Source organism: Musa acuminata, chromosome BXJ2-8 (genome assembly GCF_036884655.1).
Source record: "Musa acuminata AAA Group cultivar baxijiao chromosome BXJ2-8, Cavendish_Baxijiao_AAA, whole genome shotgun sequence".
In the NCBI taxonomy this organism is placed as follows: Eukaryota; Viridiplantae; Streptophyta; class Magnoliopsida; order Zingiberales; family Musaceae; genus Musa; species Musa acuminata.
In genome coordinates, this window is record NC_088345.1 from 52,734,360 (window position 1) to 52,754,071 (window position 19,712).

Here is a 19,712-nt window from a genome sequence, read left to right on the forward strand (position 1 = left end):
TTAAGCTTCTCAGCTATTTCTCGGCCTTGGTGGAGCCTCTATGAGTTCTAAGTTTCTGGAAACAAGCAGGGAAATGCTTTTGTTTGTCATTGGGCTGGTCAGGCACAAGTATTGCTCTGATGACATCAAGCATAGCTAGTTGTTTGGTAATGTCTCCATAGGGCTGACATTATGACTTGTTATTGTTCTGACGTTGGTTTGAAGCATAAGCGTAGAGCTTTGGAGTCATGTCTAATATGACTTGCTGTTCTTGTTTCTTATTTTTCATTTGGTAAGGTTGGCAAAAACATGACCTCTTCTTGATAACATAATAAATTCTGCAAAGACTGTCATCAGGTTTATTTGTTATGTTCTGTCTTGAGTTGATTTCCTTCATCCAATTTACTATATTATTTTGTTATTAGTAAAGGTAAAAGAAACAGATCAAGATTGCAATCATGCATAATGTTTTACCAAAACATAAACTGTGAAACTATGGGGATAAATGGATAAAGATTTTACATTGTATGTTGAATTTTTTTCTCATATTTATCATTATACTTTGGGGTAATCATACTAATTGCATAATGTTTTAATGATACGTTTTATTAGTTCTTGAGTAATTAATATATTACTCATCTCATTATTGTCGTGTTTATAATCATATATCATATAATGACTTTTTTGTTTTTACCGGCTACTGTAAGCATACAAAGGCCTAACGGCAAAAGGCCTAAAAATTGGGATGGATGTTTTATGGAACACCGGTGCATGGGTTAACTATGATGTATCTTGGATCCTTATACCTTAAAAGTATCATTGAGATTTATACGGTGAAACATTTAATCTCAATTCTTCTACCGGTAACTTTGTGAAACACTTATATATCACATGCAAAAAGGGCATGAATGAAAAAAATAAAAAGATAATTTTATTATCTTTTAAATTATTAATCTTATATAAATTTATCGCTCGTAGCATGAAGGCTTTCAGAGAAACTACTTTCCTCCCCTCCGGTTCCCTCCCCTTCGGCTACATTGCGGATATCATACCAACGATCGATTCTCCTTCTCTCCTCTTTCCAACCTACTTGCCCGTTGCACCTTTATTGATCCTGCTTGTTTGCCACACTTGCTCACCCGCCATCTTGTTTATAGAAGCATAACCCTACTTACGCAATGATCGTCTTCTTAATCGTTCCATCAGTGGTCGACGTTGATGACTAGCACGTCAGTGTCGACCCAGTGCAGGGCATTGAGATGGATGGTGGCACAAATGTGGTCAGGGGAGGCTAGGGGAGGGCGATTGATGGCTGCAAGGAAGGAAGTGGTCAGAGGAAGGTTTTGTCACCTGTGAAGTGTGCTTGCAGAGGAGACACCCTATGGTTGTTGGCATGTGAAGTCTTCCCCAACAAAGAAGGCAAAAAGGCCAACGAAAAATCGGAAGACTAGTGGTGGCGACTCTCTTGCTATGACGTTGTACTCCTTTGAGTCATCGAGCAACGACATCGCCACCATCATCATCGGAGACGAGGACGCATGCTCCTCTAATGGTGCTGCCTTCGTCTTCTATTCTGATGTCCTCAGTCATCTCGCCTAGTTGGTTATTGATAAGGACAAGGTTGAGGAGGGATGTGTCTCATTGGTGTTGAGCATTGCCATGCAGCAGCTATTCCCTTTGGCTGTAGAGGTTGCTGCGATGCAACCTCATGTAGCTATAGACTCGTCCTCTTGTTTGCTTTTAAGCTTTGCTGTTGTTGGCTTCTGGAAGGGAATAACTGTTAGTCATATGTGCTTTCTAAGCCAATCAAATCAGTGATGACATATGACTTGATATGTAGTCTTTTTGTTTATTATTATTATTTGATATTTTATCACTTTATATTGCTTGTTGCATGAATATATTGTGATGTCTATAGATATATACAAGGGAATCGGATCATGATGAGATCACGATAATGAGATCGATTTACCCTTAAACACGGATCCTAAATAATCCCGATCATAGGTTACTTAAGAGGGATATCAAGATAACCGGATAAACTAGTATGTTGTATACCCATCCATATGATGGATGGGTCTTATACAAGTTCGTGCGGGGACACCAGGGATATAGTGCAGGTGCTCATTGGAGAATAAGTTCATTGATTGATCTGCCCACGGAATGTTGAATAGTTGATGACGCCTTATTGTCAGATAATGATTTCATCGCCTTAGTGGTGTATCTGCCCTTAGACTTAAGACACTAAGGATGTCTTGTATGAGTACTCTATTCTTTGATACTGAACTTATAGGCCTGGAAGTTTCAGATCTAGTACAACCGGTCATCGGGAGTGGCAGCTAACCTTACGAGGATTATTGAGTGTTGATAAAGGATCATCCGCTCTCGGTGTCATAAGAGGAATATCGCATATGTTCTTGTTTAGACAAATCTCTAGCTAAGGTCATTCGGATTGAGAGAGAAATAGTTCTCCAAGGGAATCCGATTAGAGTGAGACTCGAGGAGAAACCGTATGGGCTTAACAGTACCATGCTCGCTATACGATCTCTGTGGTATTAGATAGATGAGAGACTATAGGTACACGGTAACTGAGGATAGATATGTCCAATGGATTGGATTCCCCTGTATCGTTTGGGGATTGCAGCGTAGTAGCATAGTACATCCGCAATCGATGAGTCACGTGAATTATTATGGAGATAATAATCTATTGAATCAGAAAGAGTTATGATATGACTCACATCTAGCTCGATATTTGGCCTAGAGGGTCACACACATATGGTATGCATTGCGACAAGTAGAGGTTCAGATATGAGATATCGGTTTGAGCCCCTATCGTATTGGATATCCAATAAGCCACTAAATTATTGGATCATATGAATAAGATCCAATAAGAGCCAATGAAAGATTATTGGACAGAGATCTACTAATCTAAGAGGTTTGGGTAATTGGATGAAGATCCAATACCCAATAGGGCATGATCCATTAGGGTTAAGTTGACAGGGGGCCTCTATAAATATGAGGGAACCAAATGTTCATAGGTTAAAGCTTCTCTTGATTGTCACCTCCTATTCTCCTCTCCCCTTCTCCTTCTCAGATAGTAGACTTGAAAATTTGAGGAGCGTCGTCGTAGCTCTACTGTGTGGATCATCTCTAGAGAGAAAGACGTTTGACCTTCTTCGTCATCTCCTACAGTTCTGCAGGGATTCATAGATATACGATCTCTCTAAGTAACACAGCCATCTCACGCGTAGTTTTTAGTTTTACGAATTTTACACATAAATCTTCGTATGACGATGAACATAATTTATGAAAAATTTGAGAAATTTTGTTTTCTGTTATTCTACTGCGCATGTGATATTGCTCCTATAATTCTCTACAATGATGAGTGGTTTGGTGGAGTCGGAGGCCAAACTGCAACTGTAGCGATGACAAAAGCAATAGGTGAAGAAAAACATAAGAGGACTGAGGTCTCTTAGTTCATAATATCATGGAGTTACCTTGTATCGGAGAACTGACCTTACGAGCCACCAACGTCGCCACTTATATTGTTTGTAGTGTAGTCGGAGCGAAGAGAACCGGAGGGGAGGAAAACGATTTATGTGAAAGCATCAGTTTGCGAGTGAAAAATTAATAACTTAAAAAAGTAAAATTATATATATTTTTTATTCGTATTCTTTTATACGTGATAATAAGCATATAATTTTTTTTATCAATGAAGTTAACGTGTGAGAAGAATTAAGATTAAATATTTTTTATATAAATTTTTTAATATTATTTTTTAAAATATAAAAATTCTAACCATCTTATTTTTTTAAATATAAGAGGTAATATGTCAAAAGCCAGCCTCCATCATTGCTCATGTCTCTTCAAATACGTAAAATGCCTCATCTCTCTAATCATAAGGAAAGCAGGAGAGCCCGAAGACAGTGATACGTCTCACAGTGATACGTCTCTCTCTCTCTCTCTCTCTCTCTCTGTAATCATAAGCTAATCAGTATAGCCCGAAAACAGTGATAGCTCGCTCTCTCTCTCTCTCTCTCTCGTGCGAGGGTGATTCGTCTCTTCGTCATAACCAGCGCTTCCGGAGCCGACACTTGCAACGGTATCCTGTGGCGATCGGGCTGTCTTCTCATGAGCCACTTTGCGAACGGGAGGAGAGGAGGAGGAGGCTTGGATCTGGAGCTTCGCCGCAACCGCCGGAAATGATGAGGCCATCCATGAAGCACCGAAGGAGAGCCGGCGGAGGGCGGTCTTGGGCGAGGGGCTCCTCCGCGTCGCCCTCGTGGTTCCTCCTGTTCGCCTTCCTCTGCTGCGCCCTCTTCGCCGCTGTCGCCTTCTCCACCTTCCGAATCTTCGGAGGTAACCCTTATGGAACTCGTTCTTTCGTTGATTTGCTAACGATCATGGTTTGTGATCCATGATCTCTGCATCGGCTCTCCATTGTTTCTCTTCCTTACCTCCTTCCTTCTCTAAGCGTGTGGAAGAACCGTGTGTGATTTCTTGGATTAGGTTATCTTGATACTCTCAGATCGTTCCAACCCAACATAACGTCATGATTTGACTGCGAATGCGCAAATAATTTATGCATAGAGCAGTCTCAAACTCTGATCTCAATTTGGACAGTGTCATTCCGCCCGGTGCTGATGCTCCCAACATGGCAGAACTCGGCCATCAATGCCATGGCCACCGACCACTCCTTCTTCACCTTCGCCGCCACCAAGAATCGCAGTGACAACCCTCCTTCCGTCCGTATCGAAGAAGCCATCTCCTTCCCGGATCAAGTCCTCCTCTTCCTCCAATTTCCCGGCTCCCTCCCTAGATCGGACCTTGCTTGCCTGTACTATCCCCCAAGCAATCCCACCACCACCATATCCTCCTCCTCCTCCTCCTCCTCTTCCCCTGTTGCCCAATTCCATCTCCCCGCCACCATCCCGTCTCCCCTGCCTTCTTTCGTCCGCTGCCCCCTTGCGCCCCGTGGCTTCTTTGTTTCCCTATCCCCTGACCTCCCCCTGTTCCAACCACGGCCATGGGACCATCTCGTCTACGCCGCCATTCTCGATCCTCATGACAACTCCTCCATTGTCTTTGCCAAAGGCTTCAACCTCCGTCCCGCCCGCCTCGCCGACCCATCTCGCTATGAGTGTGTATACGGCTGGAACTTCGCGAAGCCCAACTACTTCATGACCTCTCCTGTCCTCACAGCAGCCCAGGAAATCATCCGTTGCCCCACCCCACACAGCATCCTCCTCCGCCTCCGCAGCCATGCCGTCCTGAATCCTCCCTTGGTATCAGTCAAGACCAAGGGCCGCGGTGCCGTCACCCTCCCCTCTGTTGCTCATCATGAGATCCTCTCGCCGAGCAGAAGGCAGGGCCGGCACACCATGTGCGTGTGCACGATGGTGCGCAACCAAGCCAGGTTCCTCCCGGAGTGGATCATTTACCACTCACGCCTCGGCGTCGAACGGTGGTTCATCTACGATAACGATAGCGATGATGACACAGAGCAGGTGCTCGAGTCCATGGACGCGTCTTCCGATTACAATGTCACCCGCCATTTGTGGCCCTGGGTAAAGACTCAGGAAGCAGGCTTTGCACACTGTGCTCTTCGTGCCAGAGGTCACTGCCGGTGGGTCGGATTCATCGACGTAGATGAATTCTTGTACCTTCCTACGAACGTCACACTGCATGATGTTCTTCGGAACTACTCGAGAAAGCCTCGGATTGGAGAGCTCCGGATAGCATGCCACAGTTTTGGACCTTCAGGGAGAAGAACTGTGCCATCGGAAGGCGTCATGGCGGGCTACACATGCAGGCTGAGTGCGCCTGAGCGGCACAAGTCGATTGTTCGTCCGGAGGTACTGAATCCTTCTCTGATCAATGTTGTGCACCATTTCCATTTGAAAGATGGGATGAGATACGTGAACATGGAGAAGGGACTTATAGTGGTCAACCACTATAAGTACCAAGTGTGGCAAGTGTTCAAGGAGAAGTTTTATCGGAGGGTGGCCACCTACGTTGTGGATTGGCAGATCGAGGAGAATGTGGGATCGAAGGACCGGGCACCGGGTTTGGGAACAAAGGCAGTAGAGCCATCGGATTGGCCAAGCAGATTTTGTGAGGTTCATGACACAGGACTCAAGGATTGGGTTTCTGTGGCTTTCGCCAATCCACGAACTGGCCTTCTCCCATGGCAGAAGGGGGAAGAATTTGATTTGATTCATCACTTTGATACATAGAAGGTAGATGATGAGAAACAAGGGGGAAAAGAGGGTTTTGGCCAATTGTCGAAGGTTGATGAGTCTTCTCCCATGGCAGAAGGGGGAAGAATTTGATTTGATTCTTCGCTTTGACACAGAGACGGTAGATGATGAGAAACAAGGGGGAAAAGAGGCTTTTGGCAAAATTGTTGAAGGTGAGTCTTAATTTGTTTTTTCTTCCTACTTCTAACTATAGATGAGACAATTATTCTTTTGTAGATGGAGACAATACAGCGCCTTGCAATGATACAAGGGATGAATCGAATGGAAGCTTAGCGGTCAGTTCCTTTTAACTATTTGTTTATCTTCTTACTCTCTTGTCAGTTTGAGCTCTATTTGTTATGGTTTCAGAACACACTTGCATCCATGCTTATTAGGATCTATTGTTTGCGTAATTCAGTCTAACTTGTGATCTAGATAAGGATGTCGTAATTCAGTCTAACTTGTGATCTAGATAAGGATGTTGCACCTTTCTTGATGTGGTCCAGCAAGAATATTGAAGAGAGAGAGAGAGAGAGGTAGGTGCTTCAGTGGAAGCTAAAGATCACTGTTTTCCCTTTAAGAAATATTCCTTTTGCCAAAGTCAACCTTATCAGCCTCTCTTTTTACCTTTACATTTTCTCCATGATTATTATTCTGGTCTACATGCTAATTAATACACACTACCACCATGGTTCAGAAGAGGGGTTTTGTTGAATCTTCTTTTCCACCAGTGTGTATTCAAAGCCAATAAACACTACCAGCATGGTTCAGAAAACTGGTAATGTTAGGTTGACACCTGCTGTCAAACTGCATCTCCTTTCTTACTCTACAATGAAGGGAGGTTTCTTAGATCTTCTTTTATCATCTGTCATCTGCTGCTTGATGTTATTAGATAACAGATGATAAAAGATATAAGATATCAGCAACACAAGGAGGTAGGTGCACATCCGGTTGAGATGGCTTTAAGGACTTCAACAAGGGAGGGATGGGGTGGGGAAGAGCCTGACGTTTGGACAACTTGGCTGAGCTGTGGACACTGTCTCACATGCCGAAAGCATTGTCTGCGAATTCATTAGAGGTTTGGAATGTTCCGTTCCGTGCACGTGAACATTTTGACAAGCACTATTGTGTTTGTTCTGTAACTTAAGGTATATTGAGAACTCACGGACAACAGAGCTTTCCTTGAACTTGTAGGAGCGTTTTCTTCTACAATACGAAGGAAATTATTTTTGCGTGACACACGTATCATATATGAGAGACTATCTTCGTTACTCTAATAATTGTATAGGAACATTCTGCTGCTCTATAAAAGCAAGGCTTTGGGACAGATTGACCAATTCACATCTTGATCTATCAGTGGTCTGAATCAACAGTCCGTATCTCACATCCTGATGACATTAACAGTCAGATAATAAGATTTCTTTCCTACAACATCGATTAGTCTCTTATGTAACATTGTGATGTCCGTACATTTTTTTTGTCACCAAAGTATCTTAGAAAGAAGAATTTGTTTCTGCATTGCGAGCAGATATCTGATCAATAAAACCTAAGAAGATAAACCAAGCAACAAGTCTCCATATCAGCAGAATCAAACATGTTTGCTAAGAAAGCTGCAGAACTCCAACCATACAATATATGTGTCAAAACTGACTCTTTTGAGTTAGTCAATTAGGAACAATTTTGGTGGATATTTCGTACCTTTGCTTACATCTTCATGTTGTTGATGTGGTCTATATTTCTCGGGTCACAAATGGGGTAGCTCACAGGCTTGCCAATTTTGGGAGAACTTTAAGTTCTCCATTTTTTTGGTCTTCGGATGATCCTCATATGGTCCATTTGTAAACCCAGTTTGACTTTAATCGCAGTTATCATTTTCAAAAAATAAAATAAATTTCACATACTTAACATAAAACACAGATTTCTTTAACTTTTATGTCATGAAGACCTACAAAAGTAGTACACACAGAGATAATAAGATGACACCTGCAAAACTGAAACCATGCAGAATCGAGCTTCTTATGTTTCTTTTATGTTAGTAGCTGTTTCAGTAATTGCATCCATGCATGAAATGAAATGTCACAGACCTAAGATGACAAAAAGGAGCCAAACTCAAAGTAGTGAAGAAGAAGACAATCGCCGTATTTTCCTGGAAATATATGGAACTAAGTTGAGAAAAAATGTTTCACAACTAGACATGCCGGAGAACAGAACAGACTAAAAGTAAATGTAAAGATGTGCAACCCCTCTTTTCTGCAGCTGAGATTGTTTTTTGACTCAGTTTATGTGTATCATAATGCCAAACATGCAGAATGATGATGGACTTATTATCAATGTCAGGGGCTTGAGCGATAAGAAAAGATTATTTAGCTACAGTCTAACATCAGTTTACTTAACCTCCTTTACATGTTTCTCAAATATAAATTATTATACTTCTGCCCAGAGTACATCCTTAAAATAAGTGGATGAACATCAATGTCCCCATAGTGTCCATCATGCCGATTCCCACAATGCAAATGCACCATTACAGGCACTAAATATGGATACAAGGGCAGTATCCTTCCTGACAAGTAAAGATGTTTGAAGAGAAGTGCAGGGAGTGACTATGAAAAAAGGTATTCATCAATTGAGTAATCCACCGGGTCATATAAGTACTCACCACTGGGTTCAGAATCCTCGCACAAGTTAATACGTTGGACTTCAGAAATCGGCACTGAATCAATGTACTGATATATTTCTGTGCCAGTACAACTCACATTCTCCAAGTAGCTGAGCTTCTGAACAGAATACAGATGTAAATCCTCAAGCATAGAATCCGAGTCGCTCTTACTTTTAAGACTGACCTCACATGTTAGAGGAAAACACCCTTGGTTGCATGTCTCATCAAGGTAACAATCTTCTATGCTTGGTGATCCCTCTAGTTTACAAATTGCTCCAGTGTCTTGTAAGTTAACTAGTCCATGTTTAACTTGAATAGATACCGAGTCAATCGTGCATGCCATTGGAGGCATAGCAGGCTGGAGAGGTTTCACTTCATAGAGATCTTTCATATCCTTACCATTTGTGCAAGTGGCTGATGTGACTAAGGGTTGTGAAGACGGAAAATAATCAAAACAGGGCTCATGATCTCGATCAGGATTTGCCAAACATGAGTAGCCTTCCAATACGCTGTAGTTTTGTTGTTCTGGATACTGCATGAGCTGCATCACTGGCCTTTCATCATGCAAAGGCTTGCATGCCTTCTCCCTAATGCTTGGCAGCATGCCCTTGAAAGAAAGAAATAGACCTAACTGAGCATCATTCACTAAAGCTTTCTTACTTGCTATTACTTGTGCAGGTGCCACTCTGTTCATTTCACTCACATGAGCTGCATTGGCAACAATCCCATGAGTCTGGAAATTCTCAGTTGTGCATGCATATTTGGTAAGCTCCCAATCTTGTTGCACGTTTGTTGAGCTTTTTAGTCCAAATTTTCCTTTGATGGTTTTATTTATGTGGTCAGATTGCATATTTCCACCACAAGTCCCTCCATTCTGCTTTTGTAGTCTACTCAAGTAAAGGCGATACTTCTGCATAAATGATGCAACAATAGAACTTCTACATGTCTTCTGATAAACAATAGAACTTAAGATAATGAAAGAATTTAAAACTAACTGTATTTAGTGAAGATAATGATGTAATTTAGAAAATGATGGTCATACTACTAGACCTATAAATATCAGAAATCCAATACGGTTCAAAAGAGAAAGTAATGTGAGCACTGAATCTGAAAATCTCATGTAAGCCATATAAGACATACCAAATACCTAGTTAGTTTAAAGTTTTCTGCATTCTATTTCCAACCCCTTTTTAGTTCTGATGCTTGAAAGCTGTTCCTAATATTTTCCTTAATCCTTTTCACCATCCTTAATATATAATTTATTATGAAAGCTATCGTAAGTCTTGTATCTTATCAGACGCACAACTCTTTTTACCACTTCTTTACCTGTTGTATACTTTTGAATTTCTCCTCACTAATGATTATGGCAATCTTTTGAGCTTCTTCACACCACCACCAACTCTCTCTTAATGCTACGTTATACATTTAAATTCCTCAAGAATTTTCTTTTAGCCTATCTTTCTGTTCATAAACCTATACAAATTATTTGTGATTGTTATAGGTCTGGTTCTTTCTGCTACAAAGAACATAAGAATATTCTCAACAACCTTTTCAATCTTCCTTATCTTCGTTGATTGCATTTTATTACAAGCCTTGAGTAATCACAGCATGTAGCCATTGAAACAGAGATTAAAAGAATGTTGATTGTGGCTAACTAGTTATGCTCCTCTTGGAATAGTAAAACTAATGGAGTAAGATCATACCTGAAGATGGCTTGCGACATTCTCTCTTGTGAGGCCAGGAACACTCATCAAGTCAAGTATTTTCTTTGGACCAACTTCTGCCAGAACACATGACAATTATGGAATTGAAAGCACCATCATAGTTATAGCTCAAAAAGAAAAATTATCATGGAAGAAAGAGGCATTAGCATCTTAAAATTCTAGAGAAAATAATTTTATAGTATGAGCAAATAAAAGATTATACAGAATGGCTGCAGCTAGTAGCTGATACTCACTGTCGAATCCAATCTGATCTACAGCATTTACAAACTTCTGATGAAGATCCACGGACCAAACCACTCTTGCCTTCTTTACTGTGGAAGGATCATTGAGCTCCTGGTCAACAAACTCTTTGTTGTCAACATCCTTCCGTTTCCTCATGGAGCTCATCTCAGTTTCATCTATCAGATGTCTGTCTTCAATATCTTCGGATCCATTTCTTAAGATGTTGATGACCTCATCGATACTGTGAGTTTCTACTTCTTTCAACTCCTGCATTTTCTTTCTGTAAACATGCTGCCATATATTCCTTAGCTCCTTCATTCTCACGGGTTTAAGAAGGTAATCACAAGCACCATGTTGAACACCTTTCATTACCCTGCTTGTCTCCCCATCTATGGACATCACTGCAAAAATTATAGAACATGGACATAAGCAATGCTTATGGCTTATGCGAGAAAAAGGAAAAATTGATGGTATGGGATTTCATTTGTTAATGTTAGAATGATAAAGGATTTGGATATGGATAGCTAACTTATGACAGGCAGATCCATTTCAAGTCCAACATGCTCAAGAAGCTTGAAACCATCCATATCGGGCATATTGACATCACTAATTACAATGTCAAATCTAGCTTTCCTTTCACGAAGTATGTGCAGAGCATCTGTTGCTAAACTGCATGTGGTAACTGTAAAAATTGCACCATTCATTTTAAGCATTGTCACCATTTAAGAATATACTGCATTTACATAGGCAATAAAGAAAATATCATAAAAGAAATGAAGCATCAACACTTTTTAGTGAAGACAAGGTAGAGATTTAAGTATAAACTAGGAACAAGTTTCAGACACAAACGACACATCAGGTTTAGATCCAATGATTTTTTGCAGGAGATGTTATTTCTATGTCAAGCAAGAAACTGTCTCCTAATAATGGTTGTAATTTCTAACTTAGTAATCTAGTGAATTTGCAAATTCATACAGGATGATATGTTAAACCAATTGCTCTTATTATATCTATAATGAACACAATAATAAAAAGCCATCACAACTGGCACATCATGATTTTGGTGGTTTTGCAAGATAAATTTAGCTCACAGCAGAAGCTCAATAACAAAAAGTCAGTATACTTTCTTAGGAGTCTCATGATGAATACTTTTTACCATGGTTTAAAGGTTTTGCAGAATGAATTTAGCTTACAAGAAAAAATTCAATCGAGAAAATCATTATACCTTCTCAAAAGTCAAAAGTATCATGATTCAGAGGGTACTCAAAATTAATATATATATATTTTTACCATTACCCTTAATCATGTCAACAAAAATGATTGCACCTGGTAAGCAGCCTCAGTAATGCATGACCAAATCTGTTCATGGGGAAAGTAAGATGCAGAACAAAATTAACATATTTTTTTGTCTTGTTTATAAAATGTCATGATTTGGTATTATGATGACAGACCTTAAATCGCTATGTAATGCTGACCATAATTTTCCATTTCTGACGAAAATGATAAATCATATGGTTGCCATGGAGTGACTTCAGAGCTAAGAAGCTCCTGAAGAAACTTCAAGTGAAGAGGCCTAGTGACATGGAGATCACTGTAACAAGCTTTGTGGAAAGGGAACATATCATGGTCCAAATCAAGTACAAGCTTATAGTATTTTAGTTTTAGTGAGATGCTTCAACTCCTCCACAAAACCTTTGGGATCAAAAAATCTCCAGCAAGCATGGAACCTTCAGACATATATGTGTGTGTAATTACAGTAGTATATGGAACAGTAAAAGCTTTTCTTTCAAGTTACCAAATAAACTAAACCCACTAAACACAAAATCCAATGAAAAACAATTAGAAGCAAAATGCTTTCCCAAATGATCACGTTAATCGCTTGGAAGTGAAAGAAGAAGCTCCTTATATGTATCTATATATCAATGTGAAACTTAACGTAATTAAATCACAGATATTTAGCAGCCTCCTTCCTGTTAAAAGAGGGAGAGAATAACTCGAAATGAAAAGAAAAATTTTAGAGATCAATAACCAAAAACATACTAGAAAGAAGATTTACGTAATTCAACACTTTTTTTACCTAAATCAACAGAGAAATCTGAGTTATCTCCGCCTAAGCACAAATGTCTATGTACATCCTCTCACATAGATCTCGAAGAATTCACACATTTTCCCTCGACCCTCGAGACACCCTAAAGAGAAACCTGATTTTTAGGATTTATAGAAAGTCGAATCCTGATTTTTAGGATTTCCTGAGGAGTTTTTCATACTATGATTCCTTATCCTCGTAGAACATTTGACTCCAGAAATCCCAAAATACTTGCCAACCCCAACACTTTGGATACCTAATTGCGATCTCACCACAAAGAACAAAACTAAATTAACACTCGATCACATTATCACACAAATTTTGTATCTCTTGTTAGATAAGCTAGCAAGAGTGACGAGCCGCTCAAATCTGTTGGTCTAGCAAATCAAGCCGAGGAGCTAGTTTGCGGCGCTACCAAAGAGAACTAACTACAAACACCATAGCTGCACACCAAAATCTCTATCGAGCACAAAAAAGCAGAGAGGAAACACGGAGAAGAAGAAGAACGGCCCCTCCCCTCGCAACCGATCGGGGCAAACAGCAAACGACCTTGGTAGGAGCACTTCCTGAGCATCTTCTCCAGGATCTTCAACCAGGTGGGATCATCATCGACGATCAGAACCCGAAGGCCGGCCGGGAAGGCTTCGGCTGCTCTGGAGGAGGGCAATGGGTTCCCCATTCTCGGGTTGGGAAGAGGGAGGGTGGGGGCAGAGTTCGGTGTCAAAGAGGGCTCAAAAGGGGGGAAGCCTTTTGTAACGAATATTGGCGCCTCGTCAGTTAACTGCCACTCACTGCAAGTGTTAACATTTATAATGCCCACTACACCACTTTTGGTTCTTTTTCCCCCTTTTGCATCATTATATATTGGCTTATAGGAGGGGTGGAACCTTTGATTAAGTGGATAATTATTGGGTAAGACAACAATGTCAACACCAAATTGCATTTGTCCTTTTATTTGATTAGCTTAAGATCAATAAGAAAATAAAACCCATCGAATGATGTCGATTTTTCGGCTTCCTTTTTAAGTAAGGATTGTTCCAAGTCTTAGCATAGAATTTTCTAATGAATATATACCATCTTATCCCTCTAAGTGTATATATATATATATATATATATATATATATATATATATATATATATATATATATATATATATATATATATATATATATATATATATATATAGATATAGCATAGAAGTCATCATAAATAGATACAACAAATGAGCTATTAGTTGAAATTGCAGCATGCATTAGTTCTAAAAACATTATGATGCTAAGATATTGAGGGCATTTTAGGTATCTAATACTATATATATATCTATTTGTTTATTTAACCCAAACAAACTAATGCTAAACAAGGTTAGAAGTGAATGATCTTAATATTTGGATATTAAAATTTATAATGACAAATATGGTATTCTTCATTTACATAAATTCATATGTGAAAAAAAAAAGAAAAAGAAACAGACACAGTTGCATTTTGCTACATCAAACTGATAAAAATAAAAAAGGTACTTGTATATGACAAACAACTTATAGGATATTGTGCTGAAAAGATGATTAGAGATGTATATTTGTTCTTATGATTAAAGATGTGCAATAAAACAATTTTTTTTTTCTTCTTTAGAGTGAGAAGGTGTCATTGACTTTAGTGTATATTTCTTTCAGAAACCATAATAGGGATGATAAAAATTCTTGAGAGGTATAAGCTAAAGTGTACTATAATGAATAGGGTGTATAATGTCATGCATCAAATGATAAGCAAGTTATGGTGGCAAATCTCCTGTGGACAAATATTAGTAGCTACAACCCTAGCAAAGCAGCCTATGCTCAGTGTTGGATGCTGTGAGTTGATGCTGCACATCTTATCATTGTGGGTGGCACTTCTTTCCATTCTAATTCCTTCTCTGGGTGGGGACATAAAGCATGTCCATTATCATTTCCATGATGCAAAGCTTAAAAGCTTGTCATCGAGGGAAAGTCTTGATGGTCATTCAAATGGATTTTGGTTGTCAGCTTCTTTTGAACCAAAATTAAATTCCATAGAGTTGATTAAAATTAACTAGATTAATCAATAGTTAATCTTAAGATCAAAGTTGAATTAAATTATAAGTCTCATTAACTTAGGGTAGTAATGATCATTATATATATATATATGACTTAATAGTTTTATAAATTAAAATATAGGCGAGAGATTAGAATTTTAAATTTGAAATTTTGATGAATGACTATCGACGAAGCGTTTATCATACTTTTATTTATAAACTTTCATATAAAATTTACATTAGTTATTGAAGTCCGCCTTCTAATATGACATACGTGGTTCCTTCCTCGTATCGATAGGAACTATTGAGTTTATTCTCCTATTAATTAATCAAAAAGACTCTAATTATTCAAATCCTATTGCCACTATTATAAATCTTATTGTCTAGAACTCGGTTGAAAGTATAAAGTGTTTGAAAGGAAGATATCATACTTCTACAAATGACTTGTGCTCCTTATAAAATACTTATAGAGAATTTGGAACCCACTTGGAGAGTGTTCCTATTGAAGACCTTCGAAAAGAAAACTTGAAGTGGGGAGAAAAGAATGCACATTTGTTAAATCAGCACTTACAACCATTAGTTGATGGATTCTCTCATAATTCACTGCATTTGATTGATGGATGAAGTTAGGGGCATAGCTTTTATCTGATGATTGTTTATGCATGTAGGTGGAGAGACAAATCAGACAGTAAGAGGCCAACAAAGGAGTACAAAATCCACCAAGCTTTGTAGCCAATGAGATGAGTGGATTCCAATTTATCTCCTCCTGTTAATCTCAATCATCCTCGACCATCTTTTCTTTGAGCCACTTGAGCATGGATTTGCTGCTTCAATCCTTTTCCCTTCTCTGTGGAGTCATGTCAAATACAGAATTAGATGTTCAGCCATTAAGCATTTCAACAATTAACTATCCACACTAAGATTGATTCTATGAGCAATCAGATAAAAAGGATTGCAGCATTATTCCATTCTAATCTAATGAGCAATCAGATAAAAGGGTTGCAGCATGATGTGTTCAATCCTCAAGGTGCTAAAGTTGTAGCCCTTTGAATGTGGGAGGAGAAAGGAAATGTCCACTACCAGTATTCTTTGATTAAAATAGAGGGGGGCTGTAAAGAGATGTTTGGCAAATGGGACTGAGGAGGAGAAATCATGTTTCTTATCTGAAAGGCATAGATGGTTTTAAATAATCCAAAGCTGGAATACTTCACTTTGCTCATTTGGTACTTACTTCCACATGGGAATGCACAACTTTTGGAAGTGGTGAGGAAGTGATTGAATGGTTTATTCCTTTGCCAAACCATAAGCAATACCAAAGCCTTCTCTCTTTAGTTTTGAGGATGGGGATGGATATATGGATGCCATCTAAATTTGTGATGACAATGGCTTGGAAAGATAGGCTAGAAAGGTTGGAAGTCTATATTAAATGGCTCAATCTGGAAATTTGTGATCCTCTTTCTTCTTTGGTTACTGACAATTGTCTTCTGAAATCAATGTTAGGGACTTGATTTACTGGATCTCAGTCTTCGTAGAACAAACCTGACAATTGTCTTCTCCAAATGCTACAAAGCTTTTTCCTCTAAGATCAAAGAGCTTGATATACTGGTGAGGCTCATAGAACAGAACAGGTTCAAAACTCCAGCAGAATATGCACAAAAAAAAAGGTTGGGCAAAAAGACAGCACCCTCCTGCTCTCCAGGATAAATCCATTACAGAACAGTTTGACTGGGCTTGTGATTCCAGTGAGAGTGAACCATGAAATAGAAGGAACAAAGTGGAAGCCAGGTTTGAAAGACTGCTGATTCTTTTACCATCAGATTCTTTCCTCCCAACACATCTGTTGTCACAATCAACTTAAAATACCTTCACGAAAAGGAATATGAACAGCCGAGCACTGCTCCAATGAGATCCTGTGATTACATGGCACAAGTGACATGGCCAACACATCAGCTCTACACGTGGCTCCACCCGATCACATGGTCGACCAGCTGACACCCCTATTCCATGTGGAGAACACGTTAGCTCCACGTAGCTGACTAGCCTGCGTGGACCAGTGCTCGATCAGCCGCCACTTGCTACTACTTGATTGAAATGACCAATTACTTAATGAGTGTAATGTGGATAGAAACACGTAATCCTAAGCTCAGCATATGATGACGACAGTTACTACTGAACTTTACATCGCTGCACGAATCGAGTAATGGGCGGAAATAATGGTTTCAAAATGATCGTTTTTATCTCAGTTAATTTGACTAGTTCAGTTAGTTTCGGAGGGATATTTGTCAGGAACGTCCCAATATAATTTTACACGATTTGAATGCCCGACATAATAAGATTTTTACTACAGAACGGTTTGGAGATAAATCAAGTTGGATCTGATTCGGCTTCCAAATTGGACAATCAAAATCTACTCAATCATATTAGTGCTCGGAGGGCCAATCATGTTTTAGAAAAATTTGATGAGTCTGAGTTGACCAAATCCTGAGGAGCAAAAACCCTTTAATGAACTTGAGTCCAACTGCTCCGAATGCCTCTTTGCTGAATCCCTCGATCTCAAGTAATTTGAGTCAATCGGGAGTTTCGACCGATCTAAATCCACCACCTCAAATATTAGAACTGAATCTTTTTCCTTTAATCACCTCCACACCAACTATCAACTATCGACTCAACCTACAATGATTATCCCCACTGAAGTTTTCAATACTCTAGTCTAGTAAGTACAAGTTTTCAACGAGCACCGCTCGCTTCATTCACTTTACCATTCCCTACATGTATTCCACCACCCATTTCTATCTTGAGCTTGGTAGTCGAGTCTTACTCATGCTTCAGCGTGCTACAAGAAGTGTATTCTCCTCCCCCGACTCAAATTCCTATTCCAACACAAGTCCCAAATATTTCCAATGAGCCGATCGCCCAATTGATCGACCTCCCAATCGAGTTCTAAGACCATCTTGATAAGATGGACCAGTAGCCCGAAGATATCTAGAAGGTAATAAAGAAGGGAAAATAGCCATAAGTAGAGTCATACTTGTGATCTCTTTTACAAGAGGCATCAACTAGGAGCCAATCCCTCAAGGTATCTGACTCCTATTGCTCGATGTGTAAGATAGAAAGTTTGACCCTTGAAAGCACATCATAGCCTTTATATTTCAATGACAGACTTACTCATGTGCTAAAATTTCCCCTTAAGGGTAGTTGCACGTGAATGGTTTACTAAGCTCTCTCTAGAGTCAATTCTTCCTTTAGGCAATTAGTTAGAGAGTTTGAGTTTAACTTTATTAGCTATCGACTCTCGAAGAAGAAGCCCACTACTTCCCTCCTTACCATTAGATAGGAGGAAAAGAAATTCTTGGAGAGCTATACAAGGAGGTTTAATGATGAGTTAGCCTAGTTGCTAACCCAACTCCATCTGTCCATATTAATGCCATACATCAATAGGCTTTAGCCATCGTGATTGTTTTACAAAGTTATCACTTAGCCTTCAACCACCTTCTCAGAGCTTATGCAAAAGGCAAACCGCTACATTGTAGCCTGAGTATGTGATTGTTGGAAAAAGAAAGGTCAAGCAAAAAAAAAAATAGTGAAGGAGAAAATGTCTCAGCAACAAACCCCAATGGAAAGATCACGAAATGATAGACAAAGGAGTGACCAAATGCCTCATCGATAGGACTTCACATCACTCAATACCTCCCATACAGAGGTATTCGTGCAAATTTGAGAGAAATGAATCTTGTAGGTATCTTCTCCCTTGGAAACAAAAAAAATTGACATACTCGGGTCACAAAACTCCTGCCAATGCAAGATTTTGGGAGGGTTAATATATACAACCTTATATTTAAATATTTAAATAAACTATTTTTGTGACTCGAACCCTGACTACTACCTTCATGCGTCCTCCCCAATAACGAGAAGTTATTGCTAGGATGTCCTCTTGAAGATTCATATATGCAAAAGTAAGCTGAAGGTTAGACAGCCCAAGCAAAGCCTTAAAAGTAAAACTCCATCTGCTTACCTTAAGGAGCCGAGCTTAGTCCCACATTAATAAGTTACTGCTTGCTCATTTGGAGGATGATAGTGGACTCGAATGGGGCTAGAGATAATCAACAAAATTGATCATTTTTCGACTCATGCAATTTCGAGGTGACATTGAAAAATTTACAAATAGATCAATCCAAGTCCATTAGCCAACTATTCCTAGAAGAAACAAAAAGAACCTCTTCTTCCAACCTTACAAAAGTTAGAGCATTAGCAACCCTACAATCGGGTTAGACAAAGAGGAAGTAAACCAAGCCCCTGAATCACATTCTATAGTAGTACAGTAGGAGGGTTAGCGTTGGGAAAATGCATATCCTTAACATTTCTTGACAAATATCACAAGAAAGCATTAGGAATTTGGCACCATATGTTTGGGTGAAAACTTCTTAAAACTAAAAGCCTTAATAAGAAAATGATAGAAAGGAGTGAAGTCTTGCCTTCATTACATTAGTACTTGTGCAAAACATATGATATGATACAAAAGGTTAGTCACAAGGTTAAAAGGTCAATACCAATAAATTAGAGTCGAAGGACTCCACCATCAAAAGTGGAGCCATACTGTATGATGGATTTGCCTTCGAAGGGTTTAGTCTTTATTGGAGCGATTGACTCGTCTTTCTCTGAGTCCAAATTTTCAACCACCAACACCAAAGGTGGTGACAAATTCGATTACCTATTCGAATCTAAGTCACTCAAAGAGAAAGAAGAGGATATTAAGGACCTT

The 19,712-nt window shown here is 39.3% G+C and overlaps 2 protein-coding genes across 7 annotated transcripts; one reads left to right on the forward strand and one right to left on the reverse strand.

Moving 5' to 3' along the window:
* The first annotated feature begins 3,868 nt into the window (after window positions 1-3,868).
* Window positions 3,869-11,350, forward strand: LOC135620236 (glycosyltransferase family 92 protein Os08g0121900-like). 3 transcript variants are annotated; one of them, XM_065123023.1, is made up of 6 exons: window positions 3,869-4,338; window positions 4,603-6,391; window positions 6,456-6,514; window positions 8,659-9,103; window positions 9,193-9,638; window positions 10,856-11,350. In XM_065123023.1, the coding sequence occupies exons 1-2, from the start codon at window positions 4,182-4,184 to the stop codon at window positions 6,213-6,215; spliced, it is 1,770 nt and encodes a 589-aa protein (XP_064979095.1). In that variant the 5' UTR covers window positions 3,869-4,181; the 3' UTR covers window positions 6,216-6,391; window positions 6,456-6,514; window positions 8,659-9,103; window positions 9,193-9,638; window positions 10,856-11,350. The 3 variants fall into 3 exon arrangements, with proteins under 3 accessions (XP_064979095.1, XP_064979094.1, XP_064979093.1); XM_065123022.1 differs by having other exon boundaries at window positions 8,746-9,103; XM_065123021.1 differs by lacking the exon at window positions 8,659-9,103 and having other exon boundaries at window positions 9,553-9,638.
* Window positions 8,819-13,723, reverse strand: LOC135620237 (two-component response regulator ORR26-like). 4 transcript variants are annotated; one of them, XM_065123026.1, is made up of 6 exons: window positions 13,453-13,723; window positions 11,350-11,502; window positions 10,832-11,221; window positions 10,578-10,654; window positions 9,578-9,784; window positions 8,819-9,481 (listed from the first exon to the last, which is right to left on the reverse strand). In XM_065123026.1, the coding sequence occupies exons 1-6, from the start codon at window positions 13,583-13,585 to the stop codon at window positions 8,819-8,821; spliced, it is 1,623 nt and encodes a 540-aa protein (XP_064979098.1). In that variant the 5' UTR covers window positions 13,586-13,723. The 4 variants fall into 4 exon arrangements, with proteins under 4 accessions (XP_064979098.1, XP_064979096.1, XP_064979097.1 ...); XM_065123024.1 differs by having other exon boundaries at window positions 8,819-9,784; window positions 13,453-13,720; XM_065123025.1 differs by having other exon boundaries at window positions 8,819-9,784; window positions 13,456-13,719.
* Between the last annotated feature and the right edge of the window lie 5,989 nt (window positions 13,724-19,712).

Excerpts from the sequence above, each read along its gene's own strand:
- LOC135620236 (XM_065123023.1), top strand. The coding sequence starts at position 4,182 with ATGATGAGGCCATCCATGAAGCACCGAAGGAGAGCCGGCGGAGGGCGG. Across the intron at positions 4,339-4,602 it reads CACCTTCCGAATCTTCGGAG|TGTCATTCCGCCCGGTGCTG; the intron begins GTAACCCTTATG and ends CAATTTGGACAG.
- LOC135620237 (XM_065123024.1), bottom strand. The coding sequence starts at position 13,585 with ATGGGGAACCCATTGCCCTCCTCCAGAGCAGCCGAAGCCTTCCCGGCC. Across the intron at positions 10,655-10,831 it reads AGATCAGATTGGATTCGACA|AAGTTGGTCCAAAGAAAATA; the intron begins GTGAGTATCAGC and ends GTGTTCTGGCAG. Across the intron at positions 9,785-10,577 it reads ATGTCGCAAGCCATCTTCAG|AAGTATCGCCTTTACTTGAG; the intron begins GTATGATCTTAC and ends TCATTTATGCAG.